We start from the raw sequence: 27,232 nt of genomic DNA on the forward strand, positions 1-27,232 counted from the left end.
TATTTCCAACTCTGCTTCTTAGATGGAAAAATCTCTTCACAAATGAAGTGGGTTTTTCCCCCTTCTCTTATAGCCTCAGAAAAAGAGATTTTTTTAAACACATTTTCTTAAATCCATACTAACTTGAAATGATGCTAAACATTTTCAAGTCTTTACTCTTAATCACAAAATCATGTATTTTTTGGTGCTATAAGAGGAGCACAAACACATACCCATCTGTGTCTCCTTAACATCTCTCCTTCTATCGTCTCCTTTGAACAATCACAGAAAATTCAGAATCGTGTCCTGGCATAATTGAATTGAATCCCCGGGGTCTCTGTTTCTGATTTTCTTCCATTCCTGCTCCACTAAACCTACAATTAAAACAGAAGTTCTGTGTCTGCAGGCTAATGAGACAAATAATAAAATACACACAGGCAAATCCATATGTTTGGTTTTTTTAATCCTCTGCTCCTTAACTTTCTTTTGCTAGGAGATGAATGCCAGGAGTTGAGGGAGTTTATCTTTCAACTTGTTTGCGAGGAACAAAATTCAGTTTCATAATGAGCATCAACCGTTCCATGTAAGAACTCCCCGGCAGCCCTTCTTTCATGACCACATCACGTTTATCTACTGCATTGGGATGTGGGTTCCCTTTTGGCTTTATCCTATCCTGCTGCTGTGTGATAACATTTGTTTATTTTTTATCACCACACCTTCCTCTTCACGCTCAACCTAAAGTTATCTCCTTTGATCTGGAAAGATCCTCCGTGAAGAGGATCCAGCTTTAAACAAAACCAGCTGATGCCCACAGTAACCAAGGTTTGGTAATTTCTGCATTCTGTTGCATTTAATAGCCGTGTTCCCAAAGAGACAGTCATTATTTTAGAGTCTCTCAGCTTTCAATATCTTTCGTCTCATATGAAGATACAACTGAAAATCAGAACACACCAGCCACACACTTCTTGATATTTAATACATTTAGATCATTTTTCATCTGGTGAAAAATTTCATTCCATCAAGGTATGGTGATGTACATACTGTGCTGTGTAAAAGCAGTTTGCTTTTGAGGATTATAGTCCTACTACAGATTGAATATTTACAGTTATGTCGCTTTCAAAGTCACCCAGTCAGAGTTGCTAATTTTAGCCAGCTCCGTGAGTGAGTCTCATAAGAGGTTTCTTTCTAAGCTGTCGGTTTCCAGCTGTGGCACATTAAAATACTTTTCTAGAGAGGCAGCGTAGTCACAGAATGATACTTCTGGATTTTCTGTGTTCTTTCTTGGATTTGGACAAAATTAAATAAAAGAAATGCCCACGTTACAAAACCTACTTTGCCAACAGGAACAATTCTCGGCAATTTGAAGGAACAGGGCCCATGGTATTTCTTCTATGAATTTCTTCTGGTCTTCCTCTATTCTCTTTTTACGGCTGTAGCCAAAATAGGAAGAGAGAGAGAGACAGTGTGTGTACGTGCGTGTTGGGGTTGGGGGAGAGAAAGAGAGAGGTGGGGGGGCACCTCTGGGGGAAGTGGAGAGAGGAGGGTGGGTCCTGCCTTGCTGTGGCTTCTGCTTTTCTCAGAGAACTTCAGAGAATGACTGTAATACCAGTTCTAAACGAACAACATATGACTCTTATTTTCATCTCCCCTCCACCCCTCCACGGGTTTCCTATGTGTACTTCAAATGCCTGATACCCTTGGTATGACAACTGCTCGTGTTACTCTGGCCTCAATCACTTTATCAGGCAGCAAGATTTTTTTTGCTTTTCCAAGAGGCGAGCAACTAAACCTGAGGTCCTGCAGGGGCTTTGCAAAATGCTGCTCAGTCTCTTGAGCCATCAGTGACAGCTCGTCTGGGTTTCATCAGCTCACTGGGGCTGCATTTTACCAGGCGCCTTTGCCAAGGCCTCCCCGGCAGCGTCAACAAGTATTGCACCTACTGCAGAAAGCCCTCAAGTTTCATCACGGTGATGCTAAAAAATATTCTCCAGGCTTCAGCAATGACCTAGTTCATTCAAGGGCAGGGGAAAAAAAAATGCTCTTCTTCCAGGACTCCCCTGAGCACGGAATTTTCCCTCTTAGGAAGATAGGAGCTTTTCTGGAAACAGACCCAACTGTGCTTTGACCCGTTCGTGGAAAAGACCCTGAACCCTGTAACTCCTCTGAATCCCCAGTCCCAGGAACAGGGACACCCAATCAATGCCTCACACACAGCCTGGGGAGCCCACAGCCGAGCCAGCCCTCCTATCACGTCTCTTGGACAAAAAGTATTGAAAAGTAAGTATCTAGACTTTGGTTTTTATATAAGGAATGGCTGTGCTTTAAATATGTAGTTGTTTACATTTTCTACGGTAGGGAACAAAGCAGATTCTTTCCTTATGAAATAGAACAAGGTAAAACAAGGAGGGGCTATACAGCATATTTGGGTATGTAGGGTTTTAAAGTGGCCAAATTCTCATGTTTAATTTAGGTCCACTCTGACCCTTTTTGGAAATTTTTTTTTTAATGTCTGTTTATTTTGGCTTGACAATAATTTAAAAAGATTTCTTCCACATCATGGCTATTTCAACAATTAGGAAATAAAAATATGTAGGATGATTCAAAGGAGTAATTTGTAAAGACTTTGCAAAGTAACATGAAAAACTGAGTTACCTGTCCAGAGAATTCAGGCGCTGGACACTTTTGCCTGAAATATTTGAGTATTTTAATCAAAAGTTATTCCTTTTACTTGGATTATCTGGATGATTGAAAACCCCCGCTTTCTGAATGGACACAGCAGTATCTTGTCTGACAAGAGGAATGCAAGTTGCTGAAAAGCTATCGGGCATTTGCAAATGGCTGATGCAAGCATTTGTCGGGTCGTTAAAATAGATTTTCTTTCCTTTTCCTTTTTTTTAGTGTGGTAAGAACACTTAACATGAGATCTACCCTTTTAATAAATTTGTAAGTGTGCAATAGAGTATTATTAACTGTAGGCATGACGTTGTACTTGAGTTGTTAAATAGATTTTTAAAAAATTTAAGGCAAAAAGTCAACCCCCAAAATCCATCGATCAAATGGCACCACTGTCACGTTACGTTTTGGTGAACACATCCAAACTTCAAACCACTGATTATGGGTGTCAGTTACAGACATCTAGCAATCATTTAAAAATAGAGAAAAGCAAGAACAGCATTTAGAGCTGCTTCTGCTCTAATTATTTCCCTTCTACAGCATTTTCCTTAAGTAAAGGTAGCCTTCAGTTTTGAAGATTAAATAACCAGGAATGTAAGAGACGTTTTATAACAGCATACCAGCTAAGGATAAATTGAACAAGTGTCTTTGCTGTGAGGCTTCCGAACTGAAACCCAGGATGTTTTGAGCTACCTTCTGCATGGATAAACTGACGAGTCTTGTATTGAAATGCACTGATGGTCAATACACATGTTCAGATCTTGGAAATCTGGATTTAAAACAAACTAAATGTATTTTAGCTCCCAAATTACATGGCCCTGTAAAGTTTCTGCAAAAAATTCACTCACAATTTGGGGAACATTTTTAGGCAGGGTGGAATTCCTATTTTCTTCACCTGCAAAGAACCCCCCCCCCCATTAATTAGTTTTTAACAGCCCCATGCACACTACACGCAGATATCAGCCTATGCAAGGAGTGTGCGGTGGAGCATCCTCGTCTGGGTGGAGGTGGGGGAAGCAGCGTGGGGCTGAGGAAGAAAGCCCAGACCCTGGAGTCAGATTTGGAGACAGTTTTCCAGCCTGTCTGAACTCCAGTGTTCTCATCTGTAAAATGAAGATAACAACATCCACTTTGACAAGATCAGTGGGGGGTTAGATGAGTGAATATGCCTGACGTACCATAGTTTCTTCACAAAGGCTGGTTCTTCCCATTGATTCATGAAAAAGCTGCTCTCTCTTTTTTTGCTAAAACTTCGGAATGTCTTCATAATATACACTATTAAAGTAATAGACATTACTTTCATGTCGATTAAAGTAATACCCATTTTTGACATCAGTGCAATAATTAAACAAAAATAACATAGAAAATTAGATTCTTTTGAAGAAAATTTTGTACTTAAAAACAATGTGTTTGACAGCAAAGTGAAAAAGGATTATATTTTAGAATGCCTCTACAATAAATAAGAAAAATATTTTTGTCTGAAAATGATTGATGGTGTATTTATTATCTAAAAAGAGAGAGAGAGAGATTTATCAACGTCACCTGGTAATGCTTTTTAGCGCATATCAGTCTCATATTTAAATAGGAGTTTTCATGAGTCCATAGGAATGGAAGGCAAAGGTAAATCTATGCATAGAAGATGACGTCTGTGATTACTATGAAAGTAAGGCAGGAGCCCAGCCCTTCCTCCGAGATTATAGTTGAGCCGTGCATCTGGGTCCCTTTTTGCGTAGACACAGGCATGGTAGAGTGAGGGGGTAGGAGCGGGGTGAGAATGCTCTGAAATGGACTAGCCTTTGGGGGACGGGAGCTTTGTGGGCCATCTCAGGAGCCATGGCTGGCATCTCAAGGTCAGTGATGATGGTTCACGAACAGAGTGCTCCCTTGTCCTGGGGTGAGGGGGAGTCAGGCATGGAGGGATGGAGCAGGCAGGAATCATAAGCAGGGTTCACGGGACAGCTCTGAAGAATTTTATCAGTGTCTTTATTGCCCTGTTGTCTTTACTGAGATGCCCCACAGATTTTGCCCAGGCACATCAGAACATCTTGATAAATTCTTTGCTTGAGTTACTGACAGGTTCTCAAGGAACCCTGTTATTCTGGGCTTAATTCTGCCAAAAAGGAAATCTGGAAATTCAGAAATGTAAAGAAACTTGGGAGAAAATGATCATGTCATCTTAGGTTTGGTAAAAATGAAAGAATAAACACCCGAGCCACAAGAGGGAAAAGAACATGTAAAAATGTTTAGAGCCCTCATTGAGGTTTCTGCCAACGCACACCCACCCGGCACAGACCAAACTGACCAGGAGAATTTGGACATCGAGTTGAAGAGATGGACCCAGGTTGCGGAGACGTCAGTTCTGGATAGTTTACTTCTGAATACATAGCGCCCTACCCCTCCCAGGGCCACCTCCTCCATGGCTTCTGCCGGTACATCTGGGGCCGCACAGCTCAGCTTGATCTTCACTTGGTCTTCAATCCTGTTCTTAGATAACCAGGCTCATTCACTCCTCAGTCAGTAGTTTAAGACGTTCCTCTAGTCCAGTAGTTCTCAAACTTTAAAGTGCAACAGAATTTAGAAAGCTTGTTAAAACACAGCTTACTCAGTCCCACCCCCAGAGTTTCTGATTCTGAATGTCCCAAGAATTTGCACTTCTGACAAGTTCCCAGGATGCTGGTGGTGTGGTCCAGGGACCACACTCTGAGAAACACTGCTTTAGCCATTTCTTTGGCCTGTAATTCCTGAAGAAAACCTATTTGCACGTGTTCTTTTCAATTACTAAAATTGCCTACTTCTCAGGGATGCAGAAGGCACAACCACAAGATGCTAGAGCTGAGGAGAGCACAAAAGATAAACCCATCAGGTGTCCTTCGGGCAAACAGCTTGCAGTGGAGGGTGGGGGACTGGGTGTGGGGAGAACACACTGAGGCGAGTGGTCCATCATTTGGGAGGGGGCATTTTTTCCAGCTGAGGCTCTCAGGGGAGGTTTCAAGGACAAGCTAGCACTTGAGCTAGGGTTTGAAAACTGGTGGCATTTGAATATATAAAGATGGAAGGTGGTCCATCTGTGTAAAGGAAACAACAACAAAACATGGAAGGCAGAAAGAGCTACGATGAGAATAGAAATCAGAAATTCGTTTGGTTAGGCTACGTTTTCCACAGTTGTCCCTGGAACTTTCTAGGAGAAACATTCTTTGATTAAGCCATCTAATCGTAAATCCTTTACTTCTGTCTATAGCTTGGTGAAGGCATATCCGACATAGAGATCTGGAATAGAGGCCCTCTGGTAGGAATTTCAGGCACCATGGGCCAGGGAGGGGAAGGTATGGATGCTTCAGTATGCTTTCTAGATGTAACAATCAACTCAAACTGGCTTAAACAATAGCGGGGATTTATTGCTCACAGAACTGAGAAGTCCAGGCGTTTGGTCAGGTTCTCTGCATTCCTGGAGGCTGTTTTTCTCTGTGCTTTAGTTTCCACCTCACAGCCTCACTAGTTTTCTCTCAGTCTCATATGGCTATCAGCCACCCCTTGAGTCCACAGGCTTTCTTTTTCCCGTTTAGAGGACAGAGTAAAAGACCAAAGCTTTGCCCTGATTGGATCACTGCTCAGCTACTTTCTTGAGAGAGGCATGTGCTGATTGGCTTATACCTTGGTTAATGAACCAATCACCAGGCAAGAGTACTTGATCACTCTAGACCAATCAGAGTCCACTGTCCCCAGGCTCGAGTGATGGGAGTGGCGTGGAACGGAGTTAGGAGGACCATTGAAAGGGCTGCTTTAGGAGCTTTTGGATATTTTGGAGAAAGGCCGCTAAAGTCATACTATCTTTTCCCTTAGTCATAAGGTGAGCATGGGCAGTGTTCATACTTTAAAGATGTAGGGTGGGCCAAGTTAGAATATTCTCCCACAGAATGGTCCTGCCTTTGAATGGAATGGACGCTTGGATACAGAACTATTCCACTCCTACCCCGGCGCTTTTCGCTCGGTGTGGTGCGCCTTCTCTCTCAGGCACACTTCACCAAAAAAAAAGATTAGATACAGAAAGATTAAAAAAATTCTTCAGAAAACAAGGCAAGAGGAGGCAAAAATAAAGTTTTCTCCTAAGACCTTCAGACTGGCTGGGTTGAAGGATGATGGTGGAAGGTGGCGGAGGTAAGACTGACATTCTCCACAGCACCCTGTCCCTGGTCCTCAACTAGCTGACTTATTTGAGCCGGTTTACTTACTGAGAGGTGATTGGTTCCTCGTAGTAACTCCAGGCTCAGTTCATTACACCAGGGGAGGTCTTACTCTTGCCCACTACAGGGCTGGGAGTGGGACGGAAGAGAACCTGACATTTCCCAGGTACTCCACTATACTGACTGATGCCTGAAATTCCACAGGGTGTCGCCTCTTGGTCCCATTTAAAATAAACAGTCTCCAGTAAAGTATAACTCGGAGTTGCTCTGGGGTTTTTTGTTACAGGAAAAGCCAGCATGAGGACACAGGGAGCCAGGGACAATGTGGAGGAGAAGAAGAGGAACCAGAGGGAGGGTTTCTTCACTACACAGTGATGACCCTGATGACACATGCCTAGCTTGAGCGCAACCATCAGCCCACCACATTCAACCTCAAATCAAAGTCATTTTAACCAGTTAATTCACGAAAGTTGGTCTCATTAACAACACTGTCATGCTCTGCATGTTTATAGCATTATGGTCTTTCCTCTCTTCCCTGTCTTTACCCTGAGAGAGGACAAGGACAAGATAGGCAGAGGAATGTATCTTTTCAACATAGTAAATTGAAAATCAGAATCAAGAATCCTGAACTCTACCACTAACAAGCTGTGTGACCTTGGAAAACTCTTTTTTTTTTTTTTTTGAGGAAGATTAGCCGTGGGCTAACATCGGCTGCCAGTCCTCCTCTTTTTTGCTGAGGAAGACTGGCCCTGAGCTAACATCCATGCCCATCTTCCTCTACTTTATATGTGGGACACCTACCACACCAGCATGGCTTGCCAAGCCGTGCCATGTCCGTACCCGGGATCTGAACTGGCAAACCCTGGGCCCCCGATGCAGAACGTGTGCACTTAACTGCTGCACCAGTGGGCTGGCCCCATGGAAAACTCTTTTAACCTGCCTATGTTTCAGGGGCATTTTTCAATTGTAAAATCAGAGAAGGTACTAAACTCTCTCAAGGGTGTCATTTAACCTTGAGCTATTTTTTACCCTCCCTTAAAGAACTGGACACTGCCACAGATTTTAAATAGCAGAGGAGAGGAGTACCAGTAGGAAGACCCTATTCCACCTAAAAAAAAAAAAAAATTCAAAACAAATCCAGAGAGAGAGAGCAGCAGCTACTGCTCAGCATTCACCATATCCGTGTGTCTGGGACTTGGAATTGCTCAATATTAATATTTTAAAATTATGGGGCTGGCCTGGTGGTGTAGTGGTTATGTTCGATATGCTCCGCTTCAGTGGCCTAAGGTTTGTGGGTTTAGGTCCTGGGCATGGAGCTACACCACTCATCATGCCATGCTGTGCCGGTGCCCCACATACCAAATAGAGGAAGACTGGCACAGGTGTTAGCTCGCGGACAATCTTATTAAATTGTATTTGTTTATTAGGTAACATTTATAAATTAAAAATATCCAAAAAGATGTGCAGAGACAATCACTATCTCAACTACGTCCACTCCTTTCCCAGGACACTCAGGCCTCCTCCCCAGGGGCAGCCAGGTTACCAGTTCCTTGTGTATTTCTAGAATCATTATGTGTATAAATAAACATATTCGAATATTTTTCATTTTTTGCTTATATAAGTGATAGTAGACTATATATTCTTCTATACTTTATTTCACTTAATAATATGTCTTGGAGATTATTCCATATCAGTGCATACAGAACTGCCTTATTCTTTTTTAATGCCCATTGCTGTTAAAAATAAAAAATCCCATTGTATAGATACACTGTAACCAGATGCCTATTGATGGACGTTGAGGTCACCTCCAGTCTTCTGCAATCACAAGCAATGCGGCAAGGAATCTTGTAGGTGCTTATTAAAAGTTTGTCTCCTGGCCTCTGTTTTAAAAATTAACTTTATTGAGGCATATTTTGCATATCGTGTAATGCACCCTTTCTAAGTGTTCGATTCAATGATGTTTTTAGTTAAATTTATCAAGTTGCACAACCATTGCCATAGATCAGTTTTAGAACATTTTCATGACCCCAAAAAGATCCCTCATGCACATTTATTGTTAACTTGTGTTCTCCCCACTGCCTCCACCTCCATCAACCACTAATCTACTTTTGGTCTCTAAAGCTTCTTTTGAACATTTCATATAAGTGGAGTCATGCACTGTGTGGTCTCTCGTGTCTAGCTTCTGTGACTGAACGTAAGGATAATGTTTCTGAGGTTCATCCGTGTTGTGCCGTGTATCCTAGTTTGCTTTTTTTGATTGCTCTGTAGTGTTCCACTGTATGACTGTACCACATTTTGTCTATCTAGTCAATAGTTGGACATTTAGGTTGTTTCCAATGGACATTTAGGTTATTTCCAATTTTGGGTTATTATGAATAATCTTGCTAAGAACATTTGTGTGCAAGTCTGTGTATGGATATATGTTTTCATTTCTCTTGGGTAGATACCTCAGAATGGAATTTCTGGGTCTTTTGGTACATTTTTCTTTAACTTATTAAGAAACTGCCAAACTGTTTTCCAGAGTGTCTGTACCATTTTGCATTCCCACCAGCCACGTAGGAGGGTTGTTTTTTTCCGTATCCTCGCCCACATTTCACCATCTATTTTATTATAGCCATCCTAGCAGGTGTGAAATGCTATCTCATTGTGGTTTTAATTTGTATTTCCATAATGACTAATGATGCTGCGCATCTTTTTATGGGCTTATTTTCTGGCCTCTGTTTCTCATATATAACCCTAAAGTCATATCCAAGAAAGAGCACAATGCTTGAGCTTCAGCAAACCTGGACTCGTACCTCAGCCCTGCCACTTGCGGGCAGTGAAGAATTAGGTCTGTTGTATCGACTCTTTCAAGTTACCTTAAACTTACAAGTCATTGTCTGTGAAACGGGAACGAACACTTACCTAGTAGTTCACTGTAAGAATTAAATGCAATAATGTCTATGAAGTGCCCAGCCTGGGGGCTGACATGGAGAAGGCACCCAAAACGTATTAGTTGTCTCCCTCCACCTCCCAAATTTTTAGACCCCATCTTTGGAGAGAGTACTTTCCCCTAAGTAACCTAGGGGCTGGGTGTTAAGTGACAGTAGGTGTGGCATCCAAATGTATAGTAACTCAGATGGCAAATTCAGGAACCCAACTGTCATTAGATTAGGCTGGGTAATCAGAACTAATCTCTCCTGTCCCCAGTGAGAAAGCGCTCTGACAGCTGGCTTTCCTGCCAGCTCCAGGAGAGCTGGTTACCCATTATCTGCATGTGGGCTGGGAGCCCTCCCTGTCCCCTTCCGTTGACAGCAACCTTCCTGCTGACAGCAGTCACGCCGCCAGCTATCTGTGCAGGGAAGATCAGCCAAAGTAAAACTTGGCCTCAGTTGAGGGCTTAAATGTTCAAAGAATTCTCCTCTAACCTCTTACCTGTTCTCCACCAGTTTGAGAGGAAGATATTTTTGTAATTTTGCTGACGTTAAACCCAAGGCACCTGATAGCAGCTAACACTTACGTAGTGCTTACTGTGCTGTACAGAAGAGCTTTATACAAAGGCACTTAATTTTCCTAAAAACCAAAGGAGGTACATACTGCTGTTATCTTAGTTTTACCAATGAAGAAACCAAGGCAGAGAGAAGATAAGCCAGTACTTGGCAGAGCTAAGATTTGAACCCAGGAATCCAGGCCCTTAATTCTGCATTTTGGAGTATCTATCAAAATGTAATATGTGAATACTTCTTCATCCAGCAATTCTATTTCTTGGCATTTAGTCTAGAGACCCACTTATGGGCCCGAGGAGGCGTGTGCCAGGATGTTTTCTGAGACAGATTCGTAAGTCTAAAAAACTCCAGCCAAGCTATATGTCATCAGTACGAGAACAGACAGATTAATTGTGCTATTGACGTGCTGTGCACTACTGATATCATCGAGCGGTTTTAAAAAAATGATGCAGCCTTTGATGGATTGGGTTGACGTTGTAAGACTGCCAAAACGTATGATTAAGTAAGATAAGCCAACTGTATGGCAAGTGTATATAATTTAATGCCATGCATACAACAAAATCATATATATATTTAGATGACTATATATGTAAATGACAGAAAAATGCCCGAAAGGATAGCAAACCCTTCCTCTTGGAAAGGTATTGAGATGGAAGGATAGTGCTTGTGGAAGATTTTACCTTTATGTGTATTTTTAAGAATATGAATGTATGCCTTTAGAATCTGCATAACTAAAGGTAAACAAAATTTTTAAAAAGAAAGCAACTTGCCCTGGATCACACAGCTAAAAAACAAAAACAAAAACCTGCAAATTTTGTGTCCTTTCCAGTTAATGTGTTCTCCCTCCAAGGTTGTCTGTGAACCCCTCCACAGCCCCCTCTGCTGATATCAGTAATTCAATCTTGGTTACCCATCTCTAGCAGAGAATGATAAATCTGTCTTCAGAGGTTCTCACCTTCAGAGAAGCCACGAAACATGAACCACAGCCTGACTTAACTGTCCTTTCCTTTATAGTCAGTGCCCCGTGCCTGGGCTATGTGGTGACTGAAAGGACTATGTGAGTCAAATAGTGTGTTCGTCAACCTTGTAACCTGTGGGGCTTCGCTGTCAGGAAGCAGTCACCTGGGGAGGAGTCATAGATGACACATAAGGTCTTTAATGTCACCCCGACTCTTGATAGCTTGACTTATCCTTTCTTCCCTTTCTAACCGTAGCAGAGGACCCTGGGAATTGGAACGGAAGGAGTCATGTCTTGTAAATTACTATTAGAGGCGAATATTATACCAGGAGAAAATTTTTTTTCCTTGAGGTATAATTGGCATACAGATCCTATTAGTTTCAGGTGTACATCATAGTGATTCGATATTTATAAACATTAAGAAATGACCACTACAATAGGTCTAGCTACCGTGCAAAGCTATTACAATATTGTTGACTGTATTCCCTATGCTGTACATCACATCTGACTTATTTATTTTATAACTGAAAGTTTGTACCTCTTAATTCCCTTCACCTATTTTTCCTGCCCCCTACCATTCTGCACTCTGGTAACCACCAGTTTGTTTCCTGTATCTATGAGTCTGTTTCCGTTTTACTTTGTTTGTTCATTTGTTTTGCTTTTGAGATTCCACATATAAGTGAAATTACACAGGATTTGTTCTTCTCTGTCTGACTTATTTCAGTTGGCATAATACCTTCTAAGTCCACCCATGTTGTCACAAATGGCAAGACTTTGTTCTTTTTTTTATGGCTGAGTAATATTTCATTGTGTATATACGCCACATCTTCTTTGTCTCTTCGTCAATGGATGGACACTTAGGTTGCTTCCATGTCTTGACTATTGTAAATAATGCTGCAGCGAACGTAGGGGTGCGTATATCTCTTCGAATAAGTGTTTTCGTTTTCTTTGGATAAGTACCCAGAAGTAGAATTGCTGGATCCTATGGTAGTTCTATTTTAAATTTTTTTGGGAACAACCGTACTGTTTTTCCATAGTGGCAGCACCAATTGACATTTCCACTAACAGTGCACAAGGGTTCCCGTTTCTCCACATCCTCACCAACACTTGTTATTTTTTGCCTTTTTGATAATAGCCATTCTGACAGGTGTGAGGTGATATCTCATTGTGGTTTTGATTTGCATTTCCCTGATGATCAGTGATGTTGAGCATCTTTTCATGTGCCTGCTGGCCATCTGTATGTCTTCTTTGGAAAAATATCTATTCGAGTCCTTTGCCTATTTTTTTAATTGGGTTGTTGTTCTTTGGTATTAAGTTGTGTAAATTCTTTATATATTTTGGATATCAACCTCATATTGTGTGTGTGATTTGCAAATATCTTCTCCCATTCAGTAGATTGCCTTTTTGTTTGATGGTTTTCTTTGCTGTGTAAAAGCTTCTAGTTTGATGTAGTCCAATTTGTTTATTTTTGCTTTTGTTGTCCTTGCCTGAGGGGACTGGTCCAAAAAAATATTGCTAAGACTGATGTCAAAGAGCTGACTTCCTATGTTTTCTTCCAGGAGTTTTATGGTTTCAGGTCTTACATTCAAGTCTTTAATCTATTTTGAATTTACTTTTGTATATGATGTAAGGTAGTGGTCCAGTTTCATTCTTTTCGCATGTAGCTGTCCAGTTTCCCAACACCATTTATTGAAAAGAATGTCTTTTCCTCGTTGTATATTCTTGCCTCCTTTGTCAGAGATTAATTGACTATACATGCGTGTATCGTTTATTTCTGGGCTCTCTCTTCTGTTCCATTGATCTATGTGTCTGTTTTCATGCCAATACCATACTGTTTTGATTACTATAGCTTTGTAGTATAGTTTAAAATCAGGAAGCATGATACTTCCAGCTTCTTTTTTCTTTCTCAAGATTGTTTTGGTCAGGAGAAATTTTTAGACATTAATTGGTATATCACTTTAAAAAAAAATCATTGTGGTAACCCATAGAAGAAAAGGAAATTGATGAAACAAGTGAAGTCTTTCCTTAGACTCTACTGATTTATCATCTTGGAAACCAATTATAACCGATTCTTCCTAGGTCATTTGCATATATTATTCTAATCCTTAGAACATTACCATCTCCTCTTACAGATGAAGAAATAGGCTCAATACTGCAGCCAGGTAAGTGGCAGAGCTAGATGTAGATTTGTCCCTGGCAGGTAATGAGGCCTGGTTTTTGTCTTCAGTCCTGTTATACCTCCTGGTCAGGAGAGTTTTCTAGCCATGAGAACCTCTTCCTTGCCCCCCGCACCCCTCCACTAGTCTGGGTAAGTCTCCTAGGAATGTGGAGAGCCAGGGTAGTCATCCCTCTGTGCCAATAGCTGCTCCTAAGAAGGCTTGCAGATCAGCCATAAAAAGGACTGAAGTACTGACACATACTACAATGTGGATGAACCTTGAAAAATTATGGTAAGTGAAAGAAGCCAGTCACAAAGGACCACATATCATTTGATTCTATTTAGAACAAATGTCCAGAATAGGGAAACCCATAGCGACAGAAAGTAGATTAGTGGTTGCCTGGGGCTGGTGTGTGTTGGGGGGTGGGGGTTATGGGAAGATGAGAAGGTGAAAGCCAAGGGGTGTAGGAGTCTTTTTGGGGGTGATGAGAATGTTCTAAAATTGATTGTGGTGATGGTTGCACAACTCTGAATATATTGAAAGCCATTGACATGTACACTTTAAATGGAAGAATTGTAAGGTATGTGAATTATATCTTATTAAAGCTGTTATAGAAAGGAGAAGCACTTCAGAGACTTGAGCATCACAGCTGATCAATGAGCCAGATGACCTAGTGTTTCCAACTTGAAGCTAGACCTTTTTTTTTTTAATAATTAGTGCTAACATTTATTGAGCATTTACTTTTGTGCCAGGCAATGTACTAAGAGCTTTACAGGCAATAACTCATTTAATCTTTGCAACAATCTATGAAGTATATGCAACTGTTATGCCTCCATTTTACAGATGAGGAAACTGAGGCACAGAGAGGTTGTGACATGCTGATTGAGCTCGTAAGGAGTGGAGTCAGAATTTGAACCTACAGTATCTGGGTCTAGAGCTCTTCATCACCTTTGCTATGCTGCCATTCAAAAATTATAAAAGGAAGGGTCAGGACTAGAGCTTCTCACTCCTGGCCCACTGCTTTTCTTTGATAATAAACTCTAACTATGCTCCATGTCCAAATCAATATACTAATTGAAAATACAAAATTTGTAAGTTACATGGTTCTTATCTTTGGGAAATTTACCAGACCAGCAATAAATACACAAAATATGTTTCTGTGCAGGATGATTCTAAATCTAATACTCTTTTCTCTGTCTCTTTATTTTTTTTCCTTTTCTTTCTTTGTTTCTCTCTCTCTCTTTCTTTCTAAAGCTGCGCTTTTATATGTTTGCCAAGCCTTGTTCCATATCTTGTATTGAGTCAAGGACAGTTGATGAAATTGTGAATACAATTTGCACTTCTAGTTGCAAAATGCCAACAAAAAATTAAAATTCTGGGGCCAGCCTCATGGCCTAGTGGTTAGGTTCAGCATGCTCTGCTTTGGCAGCCTGGGTTCCATTCCCGGGCTGTGGACCTCCACCACTTGGCAGTGGCCATGCTTGGTGGTGACCCACATGCAAAACAGAGGAAGACTGGCACAGATGTTAGCTCAGGGTGAATCTTCCTCAAGCACAAAAAGAGGAAGACTGGTAATGGATGTTAGGTCAGGACAAATCTTCCTCAGCAAATAAAAAAATTAATTAATTAAAAAATAAAATTGGACTTAGATTCTGTTCTTTCTGCCTTATGCTTACATTTAGCCCTAAAATTATTTGCTCAATAATCCTGAGAAATATCAACTTTTTGTCTCAAATCAAATCCACAGCTCTAGCTCCCATCACCAGCCTGAACCTCTAAAATAGGATGAGTAAATACACTGGTGTTAACAGAAAAGCTTTTTCTTTCTGCACATGTTCTGCAAGGCTGGGCCCACCTTTCCTCAGCAGTGAGAGGACAGCATGTCCCCACTCATTTTTCTTGGTTCTTCGTTTACTGTTGGACCCATACTCATTACGGTTTATTTATTTATTCATACAGTAATTCAACAATATTCACCAAGTTGTCTCTGAACATCTTCATTTTTGTGCAAGATGGCTATCATAAACTTGTCCTTTTGAATTTTTTTTTTAGATACTTCTTTCAATGTAGTTAAGAACAACTTTTCCGTTAGATATTACTGTGATTTCTAGGTGAATAACGAGTGTCAAAGCTGGCCTTTTTATACCAATTGGAACCCTCCAATTCCTCAACTACCACATGTACTTGTCGCTTAATCTGGAAAGAAGTTGTCTATTTGCCATCTTGCGGATGAATTTTCTTCCTGTTCTGTGCAACTAATTTACCAGCTACACTGAGAGGCGCTTACGATGCTTTTAAATATAACACATGTCAACCAAGGACCCTATGTGGTCCTATCTCTGCATAGTTGCATTTAAAAAGTCCTCTAACTAAAAATAATTGGAAATGCAACTCGAGTCTTTATTAAAGAATGTCAAAGGGTCCAATTCACAATCACAGAGAAAAATTTCTTAAAATCGTCTTTTCAATCTCTCTGGCTCAATAATTCTCCCCACATCCCTACAGCTCTTCAAACTTCTCTCCCAGGCCATGCATGTGCTCTGTCTCACGCCCATGCAGTTTTCTTCCTTTTTGATGCTAACATGTGACGTCTTCAACTTGACCGCTCTTTCTACACATTAACCTGAACCTCAGGTCTCAGCGCAAAGTTGCTTCCTGCACACACTCTTCCTGAGAGGAGAAGGCGGGGTGCTCTCCTAAAGTAATTTTTTTCACCCTGATATTCACAGAGCTCGGGTGTTTCACATGGGAACAGTTTGGGAATGCTTTTTTGTTTTTGAGGACTGACCCTATTTCTAAACAGAACATCTGGAGGTTCAGGAAATGCTGTGGGAACAGCAGGAACAGCAGGAGAGGCCTCAGAGGGAAGGACGAGCAGGCACTCATAAGCAGGATTTTCCAAGGAACACGTCTACCGGCCAGGGCTGGCTGCGTGGGCCCACCATCTGTGCCTTCACACAGGCCCTGTGCCCAGAAGGGCCCCAGCGCTCAGTTTAATGCTCTGCTGTTGCCATCTTTAATAACTTAATCATATTTGAACAAGGAGCCCCTCATTTTCATCTTGACTCACGCCCTGCAAGTTGTGTAGCCAGCCCTGCAGCAGGGGCAGAGTCCTCAGATACTGACCACCTCCCGTCCCAATTCCCTCACCTTCTACTCACTTCCCACTCATCGGAAGGTTTCAGGTGGTGGTGAAACCTTGAACTGTTGTCAGGAAACTTGTCCCTGGCACTCTGTCTCTCAAGGTATCTGAAACAACCTGGAAAAGTGGGAGGAAAGAAGGAGGAATTGGTCCTGAATGGCTTAGAAGCTGTTACGCCCATACGGAGGGGGGTTGCCCCTTCTACAAAAGTTGTGGCCATTGAGATCCAGCCTCTACCAGCAAGAGCTTAGCTCAGGCTTCTGTTTTAGGACCCTCAGCATCCCTGGATTCACCATTGCAGCTTCTAAGCGCCCCTCACCTGTTCATGCTAAATGTGTCCTACTGTGGTGTGGGCTTTCCTTTTCCTGAGCTTCCTGGTATACGAGAACTGCTCACCTATGAAAGAAGTGGGATCCTACTGTTTGGATAGAGCAAAATGTTATTTCCAGACTTGGGCTCCACAAAGGATAGATTTGGCAGTGTGGGGCTAGCACTGTACCCAGAGGATAGAGTGGAAAGGGTCCTCTGGGTTTAGACAGACCTGCGTTCTTAGGGCTGCCACACACCTGTGTGAGTTGTGCACTGCGCAGCTTCGGGAGTACCTTACACCCTGAAGGTGTCAGCCTGCACAGCTGTGAAGGGGATCCCAGAGCTGCAGCCACGTGAGCTGTGTGCTCCTGAGCAAGCTGTTGAACCTCTCTGAGCTTCATCTGTAAGATGTAGGAGGTATTGATAACCATTTAGGTAGTTTAGGAGACATTAAATGAAATGATATACCTGGTAACTAATCAAGAGTTTAATGCCTACTTGTATCTGTGAATACGTGCTTGCTCAAAAATGCTAGCCCAGTCACTGCCCTCCCTGGGGGAACCTGTCTGGTACTCGGAAGGAGCAGTGCTTTCCCAATTTCAAAGTACCTCCTGTTTGCATTTAGTCATCTCCTTTTCTTGGAGGCAAATATACATACACATATTTTTAACTCCAATATGAAAAGTCTTTAAGGAGAGAAAGAAAGAGATGAGAGGAGGTGGCACCAGCTACAGGCTCATGCAATTCTTCCCTCTCAATCTGTGCTCTGGCTGCCCTGCGATCTACCTCAGACGATGGGTCCTCAACTGGGGCTGCCCTCCCAGGGGACGTTTGGCAATATCTGCAGACATTTTTGATTGTCGTGACTTTTGGGGAAGGCCGTTACTGGCAGCTAGTGGATCGAAGCCAGGGATGCTGCTAACCATCCTACAGTGCTCATGACAGCCCCGCAACCAAGCACTGGGCCCAGAGGCCAGCAGTGCTGCAGGTGACAAAGCTTGCCCCAGGGCTTCCAACCTCCCCACCAGCCTGAATGCCGACACCCGGCCTTCTGTAAGCCAGGAGAGCAACTCCATGCTCCCTCTCTCCTCAAGAGCCGTCAACCGACTGCGTGGTTTCTCGAATTCCTAGGAAAGTCAGAGAAGTGTCAGAACAAATGGTGATGCCTGGGGTTCTTATTTTTCAGATTCATGTGGCATGAAAGGATGGCCGACCCAGGAGGGCCCCAGAGGCGCACACTTTGTTTTTTATCTACTTTGCTTTCCCGGAAAGTTCCTGAGAAGTCAGACACTGTGCTTCACTGCATAATATCTGGTAATGATCACCAGCTAATCGCCGTCTGAAATCTCCCTGCAGATCAGGGTTTTTGGCTCACAAAGGCATTATTAAAACATCATTTGGGAAAATCACCTGGGAAGTTAGTTCTGAGTAACCGATTGAGCAACTAAATCCTCTATAACTTTTTTCCAAAAGATTTCCTTGAGTCACTTCCTGGATGCATTTTAGTGGTCTTCCTCGTGTCACACTGTGGTTCTTGCTTAGGCAACTCCCACGCTGGTTATTTTTCAGATGATCCACTGTAAATTTCCTGTGGCACACAGGAATGGCGTGAGTAAAGTCACTTTAGGCAATTTATTGAACTCTTCTTCCCTCGCTCTTTTACTGATAGCCTCAGGCTGGCTAAACGTGTCTTCCGCTGCTTGCTCTCTTCAGTCGTGCTCATCCGCAAGGAAGGGGTTCTATCCAAGGCACAGGTGGAGGAAAAGCAGGGACTGGAATTTCCCTTGACTGGATAATAAACGGCCTACAGCTGAGCCAGAATTGGTGCCCTCCCCACCCCAGGGGTAAAAAGGGTTTGTTATTAAAAGAAAACAGGGGGCCGGCCCCGTGGCCGAGTGGTTAAGTCTGCGCACTCTGCTTCGATGGTCCAGGGTTTCACTGGTTCGGATCCTGGGCCTGGACATGGCACTGCTCATCCAAGCCACACTGAGGCGGCATCCCACATGCCACAACTAGAAGGACCCACAACCAAAAGTATACAACTACATAGCCGGGGGGGCTTTGGGGAGAAAAAGGGGAAAAATAAAATCTTTAAAGGAAAAACAAAGGAAAATAGAAGCAAAATAATCAGGTAGGGAAGTGGTATCTTGTACCTTGTGGGTTGCTTTCTTTCTTGGATTATGTCTCTACCCTCAAAAACATGGAGGCACCAGTGGTCTTTCCTGTGAACAGACAGAAAGCTCTTGTCCCCCGATCCCTTTTTCTAAGTCCAGATAGAAGAGCCAGCCTCTGAAATGGCTGCGTTTCCTTAGCAGGAGTCGTAATCAATTTTCGTCTTCAGTCTGGAAGCTGGGGTGTAGAACTGTGTACTCAGCCTCTCTGAGCCCAGAGCTGAGCCGCCGCGCCCTTTCTCAGTGTTGTCCATAGCCATTCAAATAGCGGGACAGGCACATAGCCACTATTGAGCCTTCAGAGCAGGACCCCATGACTCCCCAGGAAGGCCCAGTGTTTGGATGTTCCCTAAACTTGGCTACTGGTCCCCATATACATTAGCCAGATACTTGTGCAACATTCTGGAGGTGGCTTTCAATATGTGACTTGCAGGTAGGCTTAAAAAACAAGGGTAGGATTTTCGGGTGAGGTTTCCAGCAAGTGGAGGGAGAAAAGAAAACACCCACAAGGTACAAGATACCACTTCCCTATGCAAGTCTCATTTCTGGCTGATTATTCAGATCTATACCCCACAGAGGGAAAAAACGAGTCAGCCATTAAGAAACTGAGGGAATCAATCAGCCCTGATCAGTCTGAATGAGAAATTGGAGTCCAGGAGATGAGCAGGAGTTCCCCAGGCCCAGCTCATGCATTCTTTATAGACACTCTTCAAAAGACACATACACACAAAAAAAGGTGCAATTAAATGCTTCCTAAGAAGGAATCTAATAAAACTGACAAAGGGGGGCAGGCAGAAGTGAATTACGATCAGCAGCTTCCTTGATGGTTTTTCAGGGAAGCTCATATTTGGTGGTTTAGTCATTTGCCTGCAAGAGACTCAGCCAAGCAGCTGCCGGAGAAGGACGTGTCCTTGCCTGCAGCTCTGTCTGCTCCTGGCTCCGGGGAATGACTACTCAGGTGCCTACCTGGAGGAGGAGGCAAAGAGAACACCTCCAGTTACCACAGGGCACATTCATGGTGTTGGCACAGAGGTGGCCTAGCTGGGAGACCCAAAATGAGATGAGACAGGGGCTCTGAGCATCCTCGGGTCCCATCCGTGGTACATGTCTCAGAAAAACATGGAGTTCTTCTCTCAGTGGTCTCTGGGATTGCTTGTCAAAAATCATGTGATAAATAAGACAGAAACACAAGAATGTTCCTGGGATGGATTCAGAATGGCGTGTTGTTTCCAGATACCGGGCTTTCCTCCTGTATATATGGCACATTTCGATACGTTTTTCAGTGACATGGAGGCTAGTGACAAAGCTCTTTGGGACACACTGGAAACTTTCCTGCCCTGTCACAAGAGGAAAAAACCCCCAAGGGGTAAATGGAATTCCTGGGGGATTTACCAGATTAGCCAATTAGCATCCCATCCGGTTAATGATCACCAGGCGAGGAAGATCCTCTTCTGAGGGAGAAAGCATAGGTCAATTTCTGTAATGACATCAGTCACATATGCACAGTACCAGCCTGGGAAACCTGCATTCCAGACTCCTTCATCCTCAGAAGATAGGGCATTTGCTAATCCACATTGTTCGACCCTCTTTTGTACCACAATGTACACTCAACTCTGAGCACTGTTGCAGTTCTCCAAAAGGTGAAGCAACCCCCATGCAAATATGAAATGAACATTTCAAAGATGTTATTCAGTTCTTTAAATAAAGAGGGAACCAGAAAGTATTAAGACCTGGTCAAAGACTGTTTGAGGAATTTGATATTTATAGGCAGTTTAATAAAGGACTGTTAGGATAAGATTGCTGGGTTAGGTAAAACACTGGTTAGTGTCCTAAAGGGCAATAAACCATAACTACCGAGTTATCTTTTCTGCCAGACAGAGATTATTTACATCTCTGTTGGAAAAAAATCTGCAAGTTTACAAGTAACTTAACTAAATCTGGGAATTTTAATCAGTGGTAATCATTGAATGAAACAAAGTACATTCCCCTAGATAATTCTGAGGTGGATCCTTGTCCCCATTTGACATCAAAAGAGGATACTATCCACATTTTTGCCTTATTTCTAAGTTTTAGATAATTTTTCTTAATAGCTCCTTGAGATTAGGGACAACACTGTTCATTTTTTATGCTCCATCTCCACCCAGAGCAGCCCCACTGTAGGCACATAACATGCTCAGTAGTGCTTATTGAATGATGCCTTTGTATCTATCGATGAGAGGAAGATTTTCCAGTTTCCCCACTGACATATCACTCATGCTCATCCCTATTGCTTATTACCCATTCTTGTTCATAACTTTATGACTTTCTTTTCTAAAAATGCTTAACGTAATAATAATATTCTTATTTCTTTATCATCAGGTCAGCCCAAGCCAGAGGTAACTTGGTATAAGAATGGTCAAGCCATAGATGAGAGCGGCATTATTTCCAGTTATGAATCCTTTGAGAATCAGTATATTCACATGTTACATCTCTTTTGGTAAGTGGGTGAGCCTCTGTGGACTGTTTATTAGGACCCCTGTATTCTCTCCTATGCTGTTACTAGAGGTAAGGCCAAAAGATTGGCTCACGTTTGCTTTTAAAGTCCTAGTGTTAGATGTTATTGTTAGGCACCAGCAAAGGCATCAGCAGTGACTCTGCTGAGCTCTGCCTGGTAACTAGTCACACTCTCCTCATTTGCTGCCACTGATGGAATTACAACTTGATCTAGAATTTTATTCAAGGTGGTCCAGCTGTCTTCATTCATTAAATGAACTTTTAATTTAATCTTATTCTCTCTGGAAAGTTAAGAAGCACAATAGGAGACATATATATGTATATATTTGTGGTGGTGGTGGTGGTGGTTAGTTTGTTTAAATTGGTGCTGGCAAACTTTTTCTAAAAAGGGCCAGATAGTAAATATTTTAGGCTTTGAAGGCCAGATGGTCTCTGTCACAACTTCTCAACTCTGCCATTGTAGTGCAAAAAACAGCCATAGATGATACCTTTTTTTTTTTCTTAAAGCATCGCTGTGTGTTCCAATAAAACTTTATTTAGAGAAATAGGTGAGGGGCCAGATTTGGCCTGTGGGCTGTAGTTTACCAACTTCTGGTCTAGATGGTGAGATCCTTGAAGATCTACACTCTGTACTACTTTGTATGCTTTCCACCCTTGCCTCTGACCCTCTGATCACTCAATACATAATTTCTTGATTGATTCATTTTAGTCTCACGCTAAGTGAAAATACTGTACTCACTTTTTAGCCAGAAGAAAAAGCTTGATGTTTCTGGAAAAAGTATTCACTCCTGATGCAAGGACTAATGGTAGGGTAATATGATAATAGACATGATTGCATTTTTCTGCTTAGTAGTAAATGTGCTGGGTAGTAATGATCTTCGTAAGTTCTGACTTTTTATACCAGTAGTTCTGCACTGTAGCTGCCCATTAGCATTGCCTGGGGAGCTTTTAAAACCCACTAATGCTTTGCCTTCACCCTTGACTAGTTCATTCCAGACCCCAGGTGATTCCAACATGTTGCCCAAGATAGAAAATGCTTTACGTCCTAAAATATTCATCTGCAAAGTAGTTTGACATCTACCAGTGTGTTAAATGCTGGTTAGGAAAATGAATGGTATTTTGTGCAAATGCCCTTCAAAGATTAAGTTAGTTGCTAGTTACAACGTTAGTCTCAAATTTTCTTGCCATTATCAATACACCATAAACCACCAGATTAGTTCATAGTTCCCCAAAGAAAAGTACTTTCCTTTATCTACTGGAGTTTAGTTTTTGGGTCATTAAATCTGCATTCTTAGATAGTTGAAAGTTCCTATTTCTGTGTTTCCCGAGGGCTTTTTCTGGTTTAACACATCTAATCTGTAGTTCTGCTTTGAGGCCCAGAGCCCTGCTGCCATGTTGATCAACCTTCTGATCTTACCTCTCCTCAACCTGGCAGCACCCCTTCCCCCATCCTCCCTATGCTGTCCTGCTCACACTGTTCTAATCTCATTCATCTCATGAAACTGTGTGCCTTGGACAAATGAGACTGCGTGGAAGAGATTGATCCGCACTGTTGTGACCTTCACATTACCACAGGTCAAGTGTGCTTGGCAGGCAAGAGAAATGGAAAGCCAAGAAAGCATTCCAAAGGACAGAAACATCAATAATTACAGGAGGGTTTGTACTGTAGCGTGAAAAAAATGTTTTGGTTTTTTTTTTTCCCCCAGAAGATATGGGGGTTGAGAGAAGGGGAAGAAAATGCAAATAGATGTTTTCTACCTCAGAGTGACAGCAAGTTGTCACGACCACGTGTATAAAAGTGGGGAATTGTGGTCTCTTATGAACACAATGTAAAGAAAGGCAGCAAAGCAGCAGATAAAAATCTGTCGGGGAACCCACAGTTAGAGAGAGACACTCCTCTCCACAGCAGGGAGGCATCCTTTGGTGGTGACAATCATATCCCGCTGTGCTGAGGGACAGCAGAGATTACAAGTGAGGCAGGAGGGTGGGTCAGGGAAGTTGGGTGGATGGGGCAGGAGCGCCTGGGTTAGAGGGAGGGGCAAGCACCCCTCTGGCATTGGCTGGGCTGGAGGCCCGCCCTGCAGAGGGCCAGGTGAGGACAATGGCCAGGAGAAATGAATGCACAGTCACCACAAGCCAGTCTGCCCATGGTGTGTACAGGGTTGAACAGTATCCTCCCCAAAATTCATGTCTAGTCTACTGGAGGATAAGGTCCAGGCCCCCTGGACTCTGAGAAGGTGACCTTATTTGGAAATAGGGTCTTTGCAGATGTAATTAGGTGAACTAAGAGGAGATCATACTGAGTTGATATGGGCCCTAATCCAGTGACCAGTGTCCTTATATAAAGAGAAAACAGAGATACACACAGAGGGAAAACGACTGTGTGAAGACAGAGGCAGATTGGGGTGATACACCTGCAAGCCAAGAAATGCCAAGGATTGCCAGCCACACCAGAAGTTGGTAACGGCCAACTGAAGATTCCTTCCTAGTGCCTTCCCTGCCAACACCTTGGTTTTGGACTTCTAGCCTCCAGAACTGCAAAAGAATAAATTTCTGTTGTTTTATGCTACCCTCTTTATAGTAGTTTGTTACAGCAGCTCTAGAAAACTAATATGTGATGTGTCTGAGCATTCTAATTTTAAAAACTGTGCCGCCCTTCGCCTATATTGGCATAGAGCTGACCAACTTTATCTGATAACGTAGTGCTGGTTCCCAAGATAGAAGCTGAGTTCATCCCGGCCACCTGGGAGGCATCTATGGGTCAAGGGCAAAGAACATTTTTCCAACTCTACCACCAAAGTGGGTATTGATTACTCAAAATTTTGAAGGAAAAATCAATAAGAAGGTTTCCTGGGTCACTTGCGTTTTTGCCCCCAGGGGACGTTTGGCAATGGCTGGAGACGTTTTTGATTGTCTTGACCAGGGAGGGGTGCTACTGGCATCCAGTGGGTAGAGGCCAAGGATGCTGCTAAACATTCGACATTGCCCAGGGCAGTCTCCTACAACAAAGGACTCTCCAGTCTGAAAGGTCAATAGTGAGGAAGTTGAGAAACTTTCTAACAAACCACCACAAAACAGAGTGCTTGAAACAGCAGCAGGGGCTGGCCCTGTGGCCAAGTGGTTAAGTTTGTGTGCTCTGCTTTGGCGGCCCAGGGTTTCACCGGTTCGGATTCTGGGCACAGACCTAGCACTGCTCATCAAGCCGTGCTGAGGCAGCATCTCACATAGCAGAGTCAGAAGGACCTACAACTAGAATATACAACTATGCACTGGGGGGCTTTGGGAAGAAGAAGAAGAAGAAGAAGAAAGAAGATTGGCAACAGAGATTAGCTCAGCTGCCAGTCTTTAAAAAAAAAAAAACGAAACAGCAGCAGCTCATTAATTTCTCATAATTCTGTGGCCTGGCTCTGGTTCCTCTGCTGCTTTGCCTGGCCCGCTCATGCTCACATGTCTCTTGAATCAGTCTGAGGATTGGCTGGGCTGGAAGGTCCCAGATGGCTTCACCAACAGGTCCAGCGGTTGTTGCTGGCTATTGGCTGAGCCACCTCCATTCTCCTCCACATGGGCTCTTATTCTCCAGTAGGCTAGAACGGGCTTCCTCCATACCATGGTCTCAGGGCAGCATTCCAGGATGATGGAGCTGCAAGTCTTCTTGAGCTCCACCACCACACCAATCCTACCACATTCTCTTGGCCAAAGCAAATCACAGAACCAGACCAGATTTAAGAGACAGGAAAATAGATGCCACGTCTTGAAGAGCAGAGTGGCAGTCACATTGCAATGGGACATGCGTAACTGGGTGAGACGAATTCTTGGCCAAATTTTGTAATCTACTACACTCTCCATCCATCCATCTAATACCTAATTAACCTTTTAAACCACCTATTCGGGAACCTTTTTATCTAGCTCAGAAAATTTTTTATGGGGGCTGGCCTGGTGACATAGTGGTTGTGTCTGCGTGCTCCGCTTCGGCAGCCCGGGGTTCACAGGTTCAGATCCCAGGTGCAGGATCTCCAGCCCCTTTCTTCTACCTGGAGGTCAAAGGTGGGTCTGGGAGTTCCAACCCTCTAATCATGCCTTGGTCTTTCTGGTAACCAGCCCCACTTCCGAAGCTATCTAGGGGGCCCCCCAACGCCCCCCCCTTCCCCCGCCACCAGTCATCTCATTAGCATACAAAAGACACACTTATCACTCCAGAGATTCCTAGGGTTTTAGGAGCCATGTGCCAGGAAGCTGGGACAAGGACCAATTATTTATTTTTTATTACACCACACCAAGTATGTGCTAAGATAGAGGTAAAGAGAAGACATCTTGCAAGACCAGAGAAAGGGCAGCTAAGTCAGACTCTGCTGGGTGAGGGATGTGTCAGGGGCTGGGGGCTAGGACAGGGAAGTTTTCTCAGAAGAAGTGCTCCCAGCAATAAGCCTCGAAGGGCATGGCAGGAGTCCACCTGGAGAAGGTGGGTAGAGAGGGAGGAGAGGATAAGCCTGTTCCCTAGGGTGGGAACAGCCTCTGGGAGGAATTGCAGTGCATTCCGTCCCTGGCAGGGTAGGGAGGGCTCCCAGAGGAGGAGAACCTCAAGGTGAGAGAGACGAGACTGAAGGGCAGGCCGGGTCTGGACCCCAGGGGCCCCACGTGCCATAGTTAAGGGGTCTGCACCTTTATCCTGAAAACAATACCCAGTCTGTGAAGGAGTTTTGGGGCAGCAGAGGGTCATGGGAGGGGTCAAACATGAGTAACATTAGGCAGTAGAAGCCCTTTCCTTCTCCAATGTTGCCCACATGGCTACGCTTCCAAACTCGGATCCCATCCCTCCTGCTCACTTGCTGTTTGGGGGACAGGTGGAGCAGCTCGCCGTCCTCACCAGCATCAGGACCAGTCCCGCCTGCCCCGATCCCTTCTCCCTGAACACCCTCCCTCCCCCACTCCACTTCTCCAAGCCCACCCATCCTGCGGGGAGGAGCGCGAGCGCACGGATCCAGGGGCTTCATGGACAAGCCCTTGACCCCTGAAAATGGTTGCTCCATTCCGGAGTATATACCACCTCAGGAAGCTTCTGAATGCCTTCTATGAAACAGCAGTCAGCATTCACCTCGTGTTAGTTTTCCTCCTGTTATTCTTTTGTTTGGCTTCCATCTGTCTCCCCAGCTAGCCTGAAGCTCCATGAGACTGCTGTCTCTTCAGTTCCTAGACCGGCACCTAGAGTGACCGGCACATAGCTTGTGCTCAATAAATATCAGTTGCATAAAGTTAGTAACTTCTGCTTTGCTTATGTCCTTTCTTCTGTGTTGAAATGTAAACTCCTGGGGGCAGGGGCTGGGATTTCTATTACTTCCTGTCTCCATGGCCTCATGTGTTTGTAAGTGATGATAAAATTCTCCAATTCCTTCCTCAAAACCCACACTTTTCCTGTTTTCGTGCTCTGTCGCTTATTAGCTGTGTGGCCTTGAACAAGTCAATTAACTTCTTTGTGCTTCAGTTTCTTGATTCATAAAACAAGTTTTTGTAGTGATTTAAATGAGATTGTTCATGCAAAACGATGAACAAAGTGTGCATTTAAGTGTGCAATAAATATTAGTTGTTAATCTCATTTTGCTGACCATGCCCTAAAAGCACTGTGTTCCCGGAATTACTCTGAAGGAATTACTCTGTCCTGGTTTATAATACCAGGTGTGTTCGGAG

At 43.3% G+C, this 27,232-nt stretch overlaps 1 protein-coding gene and 1 long non-coding RNA gene across 9 annotated transcripts in view; both read left to right on the forward strand.

The window, feature by feature from the left end:
• Positions 1 to 1,429: 1,429 nt before the first annotated feature.
• The window catches only part of ALPK2 (alpha kinase 2), a 119,911-nt gene continuing 94,108 nt past the window's right edge, over positions 1,430 to 27,232 (forward strand). For 3 of the 8 annotated variants that reach the window (XM_070512938.1, XM_070512937.1, XM_044774797.2), the window contains exons 1-3: positions 1,432 to 2,256; positions 18,073 to 18,200; positions 21,416 to 21,533. In XM_070512938.1, the coding sequence (XP_070369039.1) occupies positions 18,077 to 18,200; positions 21,416 to 21,533 (242 nt within the window). In that variant the 5' untranslated portion in view covers positions 1,432 to 2,256; positions 18,073 to 18,076. Of the gene's footprint in view, positions 2,257 to 16,700; positions 18,201 to 21,415; positions 21,534 to 27,232 lie in introns of those variants that run through there. The other 5 variants (XM_070512939.1, XR_011504385.1, XM_014859049.3 and 2 more) reach the window with 5 other exon arrangements.
• Positions 21,540 to 23,339, forward strand: LOC139045640 (uncharacterized). Its single transcript, XR_011504388.1, has 2 exons — positions 21,540 to 22,356; positions 23,126 to 23,339. It is a non-coding gene; the product is annotated as an uncharacterized lncRNA (long non-coding RNA).

The sequence above is a fragment of the Equus asinus genome, chromosome 7 (assembly GCF_041296235.1).
Source record: "Equus asinus isolate D_3611 breed Donkey chromosome 7, EquAss-T2T_v2, whole genome shotgun sequence".
NCBI classification, from domain to species: Eukaryota; Metazoa; Chordata; class Mammalia; order Perissodactyla; family Equidae; genus Equus; species Equus asinus.